The 12736-nt window shown below is 38.7% G+C and overlaps 1 protein-coding gene across 4 annotated transcripts in view; it reads right to left on the bottom strand.

The window, feature by feature from the left end:
- Window positions 1-202: 202 nt before the first annotated feature.
- Window positions 203-12736, bottom strand: part of LOC140945792 (calcium-activated potassium channel subunit alpha-1-like) — a 34242-nt gene continuing 21708 nt past the window's right edge. For 2 of the 4 annotated variants that reach the window (XM_073394840.1, XM_073394843.1), the window contains exons 18-30: window positions 12542-12625; window positions 11897-11973; window positions 11022-11078; window positions 9322-9453; window positions 7279-7375; window positions 7057-7159; window positions 6392-6487; window positions 6110-6196; window positions 5932-5973; window positions 4413-4701; window positions 3723-3853; window positions 3172-3366; window positions 203-2551 (exon numbers count right to left, since the gene is read on the bottom strand). In XM_073394840.1, the coding sequence (XP_073250941.1) occupies window positions 2327-2551; window positions 3172-3366; window positions 3723-3853; window positions 4413-4701; window positions 5932-5973; window positions 6110-6196; window positions 6392-6487; window positions 7057-7159; window positions 7279-7375; window positions 9322-9453; window positions 11022-11078; window positions 11897-11973; window positions 12542-12625 (1615 nt within the window). In that variant the 3' untranslated portion in view covers window positions 203-2326. The remainder of the gene's footprint in view (window positions 2552-3171; window positions 3367-3722; window positions 3854-4412; window positions 4702-5931; window positions 5974-6109; window positions 6197-6391; window positions 6488-7056; window positions 7160-7278; window positions 7376-9321; window positions 9454-11021; window positions 11079-11896; window positions 11974-12541; window positions 12626-12736) is intronic. The other 2 variants (XM_073394842.1, XM_073394841.1) reach the window with 2 other exon arrangements.

The following is a 12736-nucleotide window of genomic DNA, read 5'->3' as shown; positions in this document are numbered from 1 at the left end:
GAGAGAGTGGTTTAGATAACAGCGCGTATAATGATATTTGTGAACTGGAAAGAAAAATCGCTTCTTTGCGATAAAAAACCGTCACGTTTACCACAAGTCTGGAGTAATTTTCGTTTACCTATTTATCTCCAGTAAGTGCCCGGGGGTTTATTTACATTTTAGGCTATCAGGGAAGCACCTCACAAACTTAATAGAAGAGACATTTTTGAATGTCGTTAGTTTTTATTTAAAGTGTGAAACCCATCAAAGAATGCAACATTTGATGAATAATAAATAAGTTAAACTCTTTTTAAAATAATATCGTAATTCCTCTGACCAGTTTCTGTTACAAACCAGTTGTACTTTTCCTCTTAAATATATTATATTAAATTATATTTCATTTTGGTCCAGCTTAGGTAAGATCACCCTTGCCTGGTCTCCAGACCCCATTATTCCACGCGGCCTATGCGTTCCGGGTCACGTGGTCCGGACAAGTTTGTCCGCCGTTCGTCTCGGTTACGTCACTAAAATACTTCAACAGAGAAGGCCTGGGAAGAAGTCGTAAGGTACAAGGCAAAGATAACCCTAGTCTCCAGGCTGAACACTCGAAAGCAAACAATTCAGAAACTCGTCAGGAAACAACCATACTTTTAACGTAGCTAAAAACAAGCAAATTTGTGTTGCTGATATTGCTAAGTTGTAGACGTTGGATAAAGTAATGCTATTTCCGGATTCCCATTTGCTGGGAAAGTTTCTCTGCTAAGAAAATATTATACCAATACCTACTAGTCAATTAAATAAAGAGAAGATGAAAAAGTAACAACAATAAAAATGCCAGATTTAGGTTTTCATCCCACTGTACCTAAACGACAAAGACTAAATAGAAACAACGACGGCGTAAAAAACGTTTGCGTAAAAAAAGCAAATGACACACTGTTTTTCCTTTTCAAAGCTTTAAAACAGTAGCTCCAACTGCAGTTTATTGTGAGCCCTGAATACTCGCCTCCAGGGTCTTGCCCGAGTTTGAAATGGCGGTGCGTATTGTGGTAAATAGTAGATCAGCACGTCAGTAAAAGATTATCAAATAATGTCCTTGCTACACAAGGAATGAAACACAAATAGCCGCAAGATACTGAAGTAAGACCATTTTTCGTCAAGGTTTCCCGACAGAATATTCCAAGGCTTGCCTTATCTCGGTTGCGTTGTAAATAGGTTTCCACGGACACTTTGAACGCGGAGAGGACCTGGCGACGACGTTACGAGTCTACAGCCCGAAAACGAGCTACGCAACAGTTACGTCCTTTTTGGTAACTAAATTGACCTAGCCTAAAATAACTTTTGAATCACAGAGGTCGATCAGTACGTTTCTACATTATTGTGTTTTGTCGGAATTGCCTGCACTCGTCCCTAAGGAGCTTTTCCGGTAGAATCTGGGAAGAGCCCAGATTCAAAGGGAAAAAGCCCTGGGGTAGAGGTTGAACATCCCCCCGCCTCCCAAAATAACAATATTCACTCAACTCAAACTCAAAGTTAAAGAATAAGGACTACGACAATTGTTTGCGGACTGGACCATTTCATGGTGAGATTTGAATTTTTGTCATCCGTTTACGGAAATTTTAGACAAATGACAAATGAAAATACTTAAATAATTTTATCACTAAGCGTAAACAACAACGTAAACACGTGTATAAAATTCCTGTTCACATAGTACTATGCTATAAAACACCAAAATCTTGTACAAAAGGTTTTCAAAGAAATGTGCTATTAAAAACTGCTTTCGCAAAAGAAATTTGGCCAGGTTAACCCTGGGTTTAACACTATCTATACAGTCCCTTATGCTCTCACGCGCGGGGGATTTTTTTCTCTCCCACCGTTTTAATTTTTCAGTACTAGCGCCAATCACCCGGGCTGTAATTTGAAATATAATGTGTGTTGTCACTCCTAACTACCCACTAACACTGTAAATATTCTAAAATAAGGCTGCTATCAAAATATATTTGTTTCACAATTCGTCACTTGAGCAACCAGATAGCCTGCCAGCAAGCTCTCCTATTTGGGCGAGTGAAACGAGTCTCGCGAGAACGCGCGTTCTCGCGAGGCTCGCTTCGTTTGCCCAAATAGGAGGGCTCGCTCGCAGGCTAGCAACCAGAAGGGAACTGGACCCGAAATGCGCCTCGCAATTGTTTCTGGGATGGTTAGTGGGGACGCGCCAATCTTTTTTGCCCTTGTTCCTAGAGACAGTCCCAGAAGACTTTGCAAAAGTAAACTCGACTCAGTATTGTTCTCGTGACGAATGGATCAACAAAGGCGGATTAGTGTATTTTCTTTTGGATTACTCTGTGTGTCTTTACACTTTGTATTTATCCAGTTCTGGATCTGAATGTGCCAGTACGAAAACGAGATCTGTTTGCTGGAGTATAAAGTTATAAGGTGGAGAGCAGATGACATATCGCTTAGATGAAGGGATTCCCAACTGCACCTTGTGACTGTCTCGGAATCTATACAAACCCAGGCAGATCTTAGATGAGGTCCGCAATGCGTGCAAAAACATATCCCCATACTTGCCACCATCCTAAAAAAGACATCCGAGAAAAAAAAATTGTTATCTGAGAGCAGTCCCTTGTTGGTTAGTCAGACGAGAGAGAACTAACGAACCGAGAAGGAAACTGGAGAGAAGGGTGTGTTCCCTCGTCCGCTACCAGGTCTAAACACGCTCCACCGCATGCGCGTCAATCCTTGGGTGGCGCTAGTAGCATATAAGTTTTTTTTTTCACATTGCACATCTCTATCTTCCTCCATTTGTTTACCTGTTTATTCGCTTACCTACTTGGGCAAATGTGATAAAGTAACTGTAATAAAAGTTGACGAAAGCGTATAAACCAATAAATTAGCAAATAAAACATAACATTAAAGTTTGTCAACTTTGGATTTGAGTTTCTATCTGAATGACAGCACGTAGAAAAGATTGCCCACATTTACCGACGATAACCAAAAAGAGAACCCAACACTTACCTCAAAAACTCTTCCTCACGACGTTTAAGAGATCTCGATAAAGAAAATTTCCTCACATTTTGCCCTCTTTACCTACAGTTGTGTACTAGTTGGTACACTACTTAGAACTGTGATCGTATTGGGTTTTGGACCAGCTGTATGCGATAATCCCTGCTACGGATTTTTAAAAAAGGAGCTTACCCCGTACTGAGAGAGAGGTCCATCAAACAAAGACATTTGTATAATTTTACAACGACTTCTAGTGTCTGCAGTCTGTTCTGCATCCAGTCCTCCTTTCAGTTCATCCCCTTCAGCAATATGTTCTTCCAGGAACTGACTTACTCCACCAGTTACCAGATGACGAACTAATGTCAAAATGTCCGGGTTGAAGTACGTCTGTAATAATAAAGCAAAATCAGAATAACTTATACAATTGTTAAGAGATCAAAGTCACCTACAAACCGTTACAAACTGTGAAAAATGTGTTTCCGCACCCACAGGCCTAGAATGATGTCGATCGCCCCAAATCTGGTGCAGTAAACAAATTTCAGCTGCACCAATTGCAATTTTGTTACCTACAGTCAAACGGATAGGCTCGATTATCAGCCGCTGTTCGGGAAATGAGCCCGCAATCCTCCCTCGAGATCGAGTCTATCAAACTGGCAGAGCGACAACCAAGACCCCGGATTGCCAAACTGAGGCAGGCATATTGCAACCGATGCAGCCAGAAAGCAGTACATAAATGAACTAACCGCGCTCATAAGCGAATCCAACATGGAAACTGTAAAGGCTGTTCCACAGGCAAATGGCTGAGTCATGTACAAATCTTGATCTTCATCATCTTCGTCATCGACATCCAAATACTGCACATTTTGGTCAAACGCTGCATGAGAGAAAGGCAGGAGATGAGTCAGCAGCATTTATATCTCATCTTTGTTCGGGCGTAATTTGCAATTGCTTAAATTGCAATTACAACTGTGAGGGTCAAATCTTCGTTTAGATTTGTATTCCCGAAGTTCAGGTCATCTTCATTCATTTCACGAGTTGAGATGAACTCAAAAAATTGACCTCCTCCTTAACTTTTTACCAGCAGAATGTTAAAAGTTCAAGACCCTACGGGCAAGATGTTGAAAGTCGGGTTTATGATGCTACCGGAAAGAAGTGGAAATTTTCAAGCATTTCAACATTTTGTTACTCATCATATCAGTAATATCCAACGGTGGAAAGTCACAAAGGATAACTAACCAAACAAGTGATCCCACACTCAACCTAAACCAGTTTTCAGATCATCAGATAAACCTTTTCCCTAGGCTACCTCTGGAACGGTGGCTGGCAAAACAAAAGGTAATATACATACTGTCCTGCATTAGCTCGCAGCCGCGTTTCAATGCGTTTCACCTGACAATTTTTTATATTGTCGATCTGTACGAAAAATCACTCACCCACTTCTGTTATGATAGGAATATTGCAGCCATAGGCAGATCCTCTTCTCTCCACTCGTGGTGTCACACCAAAGTCAAGCCCAGCAAAAGCATTCCTTGTACTTTCACTCAACATTCCAACTGCATCATCAAATGACATCGCCTTGAGATTCAACGAAGCCAAAACCGATTCCTTGTCAGCGAGCTTTGGATCATCAGCTTTACTAGCTGTTGAAGGTGACAGGAAAACTACCATGTCTGCTAGATTAGCATTAACAGCTCGTAGATCAGCCCGACAAAAGGGAGAACCCTGTGATGTACGGAAAAAAGACGGAGAAAACAAGTGATTGGTCAGATCGTTGGACTTACAATAAGCTCTTTGCAGCTGGTCCCTCACGTGGCACAAAACCACCTTGCTGGAGAGCACGGGACGCAATGGGATCAGACAAACAAACAAAGGAAATTACGCTTACCGGTCATCTCGCCCCCAAGTCATTTCGCCCCGGTTACTAAGCCCTCTATTCTAGAACGAGGAATATACTATGTTTGAAGCGTGCTTGTTTTGAATTACGGCTCAAAGAAAGAGGAATACTACATTTGAAGCGGGCTTGTTTTGCTTTATGGCTTAAAGAACGAGGAATATTACATTTGAAGCGCGCTTGTTTTGCTTTATGGCTTATAGAACGAGGAATATTACATTTGAAGCGCGCTTGTTTTGCTTTACGGCTTATAGAACAAGGAATATTACATTTGAAGCGCGCTAAATGACTCGAAAATAGGGGGCTAAGTAACTGGGGCGAAATGACTGACTAGGGGGCGAAATGACCGGTTACCGAACTGGTTGGGTTCCTTTAATTGTCTTGTCCCATAGTGCGTCCCTTGCTCTCCGCATGGCGGTTTTGTACCACATGAATGACTAGCTGTAAAGGGCCTATAGAGTTACCCCAGTTGGCGTCCTGTCCTCGGGCGCTAAGTGGATCAAAATTTCTCTCTAATCCCGAGTTTGGGTAGCCTCCCATGTTGACGTTCATAGGTCACGTGTTATTTCCCCAAGCTGGGGAGGATTGCGTGAAGAGCCAAAAGAACGACTGCGTGGGTAGTCTGGTACAAAGCCGTTTTTACTGTCGTCACGCAACGCTCCTGTGGAGGAACGTTGCGTGACGACACTAAAAACGGCTGTGTAGCAGACTAGTGCGTCGGAGGTTCGAGTTGGGGTTTTTATACATGTTACAGTTTGATTTGGACGATCTGTGATATCTGGAAACAAGCTGGAGCAGCTGAGTGAAGTTTTAAATATATGGGATTTTTTAAAACACTGAAGATTACGTTGGAAGGAAAATAACGATAAACAACTCCGAGAAAATTGAAAATTGACGTTCAGAGAAATGTTCCGAACTCTTGTGTAGACTATAAAGGGTCGTTTAGTTTCCACGGTTGCAAAGCAAAGCTTGTGCCACGCTTTTACGTTTCATGTATTTTGAAGTGTTTGCAAAAAGTCAATTCAGGAACTCCTGAATCCTCAAAGAATGAAAATACTTACGGGAAGCACATATACGTCGTCAAAATTACACAGCTGATGCCACTGAAGACAAAGACAAAACACAAAATCTATTAAAAGCAAAATTACATTGTAGAAGTCAAGAAGCCATTAGTACTGAATGCATGTAAATTAAAACGTAAGGACTAAAAAAATCGCAATCGAAATACAGTAGCATTACCTCTCTCTCCATGTAGTCTTTATTTCCAAGAAAAACGATCTTTTTCAGTTCAGATTGTAACAGGTTGCTGGCTCTTAATGGTATCACCTGGAATTAAAAGTTGAGTAGAATAAACGTTAGTTTACGAATCCAATATGTGCATAAACGTAATAACTAAACAACAACAGATTTTGGCAATACCTATCAAGATGGATCTAAGCGGACAAGTGTTAAACGTGAGAAACACTGGAAATACATAAAATGATAACAGTAAATGACAAAAGATTAACACATCATACTAACCAAAGGTCTTAATCCCAAAAGAGGCGAATCCTTGTCATTGAAGAGACAAACGAGTATGTGATGAGAGAACACGATTTTCATCGCTTCTTCTCGGTTCTATTAAAGATACATAAAGCAATATTCAGTTAATAATTCACAAAGAAATTATGGTTTATTAATTACACGATCATTTATTGTAGCAAGGCACATCAAAGTTTGTTTGCAAATGAAGCGTAGAAGAGAAAGCCCCTTTTCCTGTTCGGAAAATTCCAAAACCAAAGTTGTGTTCAATTTTTGATACCAGCTCAGGCTTTCGCGGCCGTTTCTCGGCGGTGAATAGAACAACCTCGTTCCCAGGGTTCCATACTACTCTTCTCTTAGATCAGGGCACGAGAAAGAGAGAACCTTGGTAACGAAGTTATAATTAGGGATGACGTGCACAAATTGCGTTACTTATGATTGGTTAATGGTTGCCTTGACTACAACTGACCAATCAAAATAACGCTTGTCCACCCAAACGATCCCAGAAATCACTGCGCTCAAAGCTTGTACCCATTCTCCCAGAGTTTCTGAAGTGAGGAATTGTGTCACTTGGTGCCATGGTACACAAGAATGCGGCCCGCGAAACAGTCTACTAACTTTACCACCGTAGTTTAAAAAAACAAATTGTTACAAAAACAGCATACCAGCAATCGATCTTCGAAGCGTGTCGGTTCACACCAGTAAAATGTTCCCGAAATGTCGAAGCATGGTTTCAATTCATTCCCTTGCGACTGCTGTTCTTTGAGTCTAAAGTAACCGAAACATTTTAAAATTAACACACCTGTTTTTCTTTATCTTAGGCTATCACACAGTGAATGATTTGCTGAAGAAAGAGTTTCTTTTGTCGATTCCCTGAATATACTTACGCTTTAAGTTTGTTCAGAACCTTGTAGGTACCAAGTTTTGATTCTCCAGAACTCTTTTGAAGTAAAGGGAACGTTGCTTTGGCACTCACTGTTTTGACTGAAAACAAACAAACATTATGATAGAAATCATAAATTAAAAAGATAAAATTAGTTTTACGATAACTAACAAACTTAAGGAATGCATTGCAACAAGACTTTTTCAAGAATTCAAGACTCTGTAGGAACACTGTTTCCTTTACTGCGGCCACCTCCCAGATGGAGACACAGTGCCCGCCGTCAGTCTGAACAGTGGTTGTCTTAAATAGAGTTAACTATGATGTAGCCATGCTTAGAGTAGCAAACAGTTTTTGAGCCAATCCATACAATCAGATGTAAACAGATTATTACAAACCTATGATGGAGCTTGCCTAGACCCTTTATGGCGTCTTCCCAGGCCTCCCTCGCTCGAACTCTATTACTTATGTCATTTTTGGAAATTACAGTGCAACCGGGAAAACAGTGAACACTTGAAATATTCCAAGAGTGTTTATTGTGTTAACACCAATCACAGCAAAGATTAGGACATGCGAGCAAGCCACAAAACCACAAACTAATTAACGTTCTTGCTAGCGGTTTAGTTTTCTCACGCTTGATTAGCTTTTTTCTTGCAACACAACAACATTCCAAAAATGATTCTGGTGTTCATGGTTTTCCCGGTTTGACTGAAACCAGTAATGAAGCTAAAAGAATTTTGAAAAATGAGAACCAGAGTCACCAGAAGAACTACCATCAAGCCACAGCTTACACGTGTCCATTTGCACAGTGTTTTCACTAACAGATGCATTTTCTGAGTTCCAAACTGCTTCCACCAAGAGAACCTCGTTTGTTTTATTTTTACGTCCAGGGACACCAAGAAAGTGGTCTACAAAAATCAAATAGAGCAGAAGACTTGCTCAATTGTAGACTGCTCTCTCAATGTGCACTTAATGATTGTGGATGACATGGTGTGAAATTTGATTTCCAGATGAGACAGCAGCTAGTCGGCTTCATGGACGAAAATGCAACTGTTGGTGAATGGAATGGGCTGGACTGGACTGCAGGCAGGAGTGAAAATGGACTGACATGCTTGGCACCGATGCAAGTGATGAACAGATCAAGAAGCAACCTGAAACGCAACTTGACTTGTCTGATTTAAGAACCTGATCTTCTAATTTAAAGCAATAGTTAGGTTTGTATGACCCTGTTGTATGAGACGTTGTGTATCAAACAGGTACCAGGTGATGAAAACTGAGACAAAGGGCAAATCCCCACCCGAGAAAACGAAACACAAAACATACAAACTTAAGTGATCTATTGATCCTTTTCCTTAAGCGATTCCCATTCCAGATGTCAGCAATAAACCATCTTAAATTTGCTATAATTCTTGTCAAACACCTACACGGTGCTATGTATGCTACCACTCAGGGTTTTTCAGACTCACTTTACATTACAGTAAATAATTAGAAAAATAAGAAATATTGGATAAAATATTTAAAAGCCATCAATAGATAAATCTCCTAACTTGTAAAATGTGGATTCAAGCGAAATTCTCTCAGTCTCTTAAACTTAAATTAAACTAAACTAAAACTTCTTGAATGTACAAGTTGTCAGCTACAGTAATCGCACGTGGTAAGGAATTTTTTAAGGGTAATAGCCCTGCATAAAAAAAGTGCCTTGTCCAGATGCTGATTGACGAACTGAGATATTTAAACTGTCCTTCTTTTAAGTGGTACTTATATGGTAGTATAGGTAGTAATAAGGTAGTTAATATTTGGTTGTAATATGGTAGCTGTAAATAACAATAATAATAATAATAATAATAATAATAATAATAATAATTTTTTATTTATAAGGCGCAAAATAGCATTTAAATATATGATCTAATGCGCACAAATAAAATAAACTACTTATCCCCATTGCAGTGATGTGCATGGTTGATGTGAAAGGCCATGAGAAAAGCATAAACAAACCATTGCTTAAGGAAGTCACTTCAGCACACATAATGCCGTGTTATTTGAAACTTGCCTCCATAGCTAGGTGCAGTTCCGTTTCTGAATCTGTCTTTTGGTGAAAAACTCAAGTGCATGGAATTCATGGATGAATCGTAATTGTAGCCGAGGTGAGGAGCCAAGTTCATCAGATCATCTGAGTGCAGTGCTTAAGAGAAGGAAGAGTCACAGTCAAGATGAAAACATTTGCAAAGCCGGCAAAGAAGTGTATCTCTACTAGCCTCCTGAGTCGGAAATCCTGTGGTTGGATTGATCCATTGAAACCTCTTCAGCGTTCATACAAAAAATTGCAACCATTTGTTCAGGACTTTTCAAGGACCTCATTCGATTTTCAAGGACAACCTACCCGGAATGTAAGTCACAGATTTGTACATAAAATAATGTCCATTCCCAGTCCAAGCTTACTGACTTTAAGGCTTGAACTGTTTGCTACACCAGTTTCTCTACATTTTTCAGTTCACTTGTCTAAATTGATAGTTAATTCTCGCATAAAACACAAAACGCATTATGCAAATCACTAATAACGTCTCTGGGCTATGATTTATTTTCTGTCTTGGACAAACCAAAAAGCATAAAAAAAACAACTTTCCAGGCTACTACTTTCAATGTTAGACAAAATTTAAGGACTAAAACACAGCTGAAAACAGAAATTTAAGAACTTTTCAAGGACTCACCCTAAAATTCAAGGACTTTTCAAGACTGTGCGAGCCCTGCTCTATGGCAGCGGTCAATTTTGCGTGGTGCTATAAAATTTGTTTCAATCTGTAGATCTCAAAAAATCCAGCTAGATATTTTTGGGATCTTATCACAGGTTCTCAATGACTTTCACTGTTCGATTTTTGACCAACAGAGTTTACAAATGATACCTTCAACTAAAGTAACGATTCTTAGATATTCTGCAAAGCTGCAAAAGTAAGAAAACAAAAGCGTGCCGCCATAACTCAACACATTGATAGGTTGCCCACAAAAGTGTTTTATACATGTGTAAATGGCAAGAAAAAGGGAGCAAGAACAGAATGCCTTTCAATTAGGTGAGCATAGTGCAGAAAGATGATACAATCCAGTGCAAGATCTTCGGTGAGTGTTCATTACGGTGGCTCTGATTCACAATTAAATAATGATGGCATGCAAATTACACGCCTTAACATAAATTAAGTTTGTGCCTCAGAAGAGAATTAAGAGCAGTCTAGTTCACTCCTAGCAGTGGTTTTTAATTATAATTACCAAGAAACATTATTACTGCACCATACTATATATATGCAGAGGTTAAGACAAGCTAACAGCAGTAAATTTAACATGAAATAACTATAACTATTAAAATATTGCAACATTAATTAACACTTTACATTTTTTTGATTTACCGAAATATATGATAGAGAAGCAGTAAAAAATAGAATACAAAGATGACATCTTGAGCAGTCAATAAGAATTAGTGTGACGATGCAGAAATGTTACGTCAGCTTTAAGAGTGTGCTAAAGGCACTGAAGAATTATGCCATCAGAGAGGAATGATGTTTGTTGATTATCAATGATACATGATGATATGATGATTATCGTGCATGACAGGAAAAAGCCAATTAGAAGTGAAGTGTAATATACCACCAAAAGCCAAGTTTGATGGGGGTAAATAAAACACCTTCTTTAATTGGCCAAGAGACAGGATAGTAATAATAGAATGCAGAAAATAATAGAGTTTAAGAAGATATTTATACTAACTATTAGCAGCTGCAGTGATCAGAACCGCTTTGCCTATTCCTCGGAAAGTTAGACTTCCTTGTAAAGAGAAGACAGTATAAAAAAGATTAGAAAGATTTATTGCCCTTAAATGTATGGTAACGACTTCATTACAGAACATCAATACCAACGATACATTAGTGAATCAAGGTTAAAATCTGTGGAGTGTAAAATGAGCCCTGCAGTGTATGAGCTGTAACTGCAGACCAGTTATTTGAATCTTTTAAGCCTCAAGAGTAACTAACATCAACTTTCATCCAGCGTTACTCATTGATTTTCAAGAGAAAAGGTTATGAGAAAAGATGCTTTGATCTTTTATCAAACTCTCCTAAGCAATTCTTAAAGGAAATAAATGGAGATCAGTGTGGAGAATGTGTATGAGGATATTAAACAGATGAACAGCCAGGCAGGGTGGGTGGGTGGGTGGGTGGGATCAACCAAATGCAATGTATTGTGTCCTTTGAGCACTTGAGCAGAAAAACTAAACCAAGACCTTATCAGAGTCCCATAAAACAAACTGAAATATATATCCAATTTTCTGTTTAATGTAACCACTGGAAATTGAAAGCCAAAGACAAGATCTTTCATCCTGGGAAAGCTTCTATTGTTCACTGAGTAACAAACTCTCAAGTTTCATTTAGGGACTGATGTCATTCTGGCAGGAGTGATGCTAATTTCTTATTGGCACAGCAACCTCAATCAAAGTCAAATTTAGCAATGTCTATTACTTAAGAAAAATAAATTTCCCAAACTTGCGGAACTAATTTTCGTTCTAGTTATTGAACACTTGAAAAACAAAAGAAAAACAAAACAAACAAAAAAAAAAGGAAAAAATAAAAGCTATTATAGATCAATACCTTTGAAGCATTCACACTCTTTGACAAGAACTGGTGATTCTACATTTTCGTGACAAGTCACACAATAGTGGTATGCCCTTACAGAAATAAAAAGCATTTCAAAGAATAATAACTAAAACTGTCTTTTTCATAATCATAAAAGTAACTGAAAGGACTGTTGGAATTTGTAGCATAGGATTAAATTTAGTAAGCCATTCATTCACTATTGCTAGGCTTAAGAATGAAAAGTACTTTAAAATTCAACATAACTGAAGAGACACTTAATGTGATGTTTATCCTCTTCTTCTATGTGCAGCTAACTACTGTAACACCAAAATCTTGTCTGCCAAACACTATCGTTGGAAAATCTTGACGTATAATAACAATCAGCTTTGGTTGATGGTTTTAAAATTTTCATTGCTTTTAACCCTCTATAAGCAACTGCTTGATGCATGGTCTGATCTCTAAGTAGTGCACCACTCAAATTGTATCCAATAAATTTTCCTCAAATAAGAAGAAGACAATGCCCTGGAAGGGTCCCTTTGGGTTTTGCAAGTGACTAAATATGACCTTAAAAGCAGATAAACATAGATTTATTGCTCCATTGGTAAAAAAAAATAAGACAAATTTCCAATATTAATAAAAGGACGAACTAATTTCTTGTACCTTTTGACTTCAGGAGAAGATCCTGCAATAAAGTAGCCCCTGGTTCTTTGTTCAATGATCTTGTCTCGAGGATTGATGGTAAATCTTGAAAACAAAATACAAAATCAAGCAATTTATACAAACCATTGTTGTTCAGTTGGTTATATTAAGTTGAGTTTGGAGATTGAAACTTGAGCTGGCCATATTTGAAATAGG

This window comes from Porites lutea, chromosome 8 (assembly GCF_958299795.1).
Source record: "Porites lutea chromosome 8, jaPorLute2.1, whole genome shotgun sequence".
NCBI lineage: Eukaryota > Metazoa > Cnidaria > Anthozoa > Scleractinia > Poritidae > Porites > Porites lutea.
This window is presented reverse-complemented; position numbering and strand designations above follow the sequence as displayed.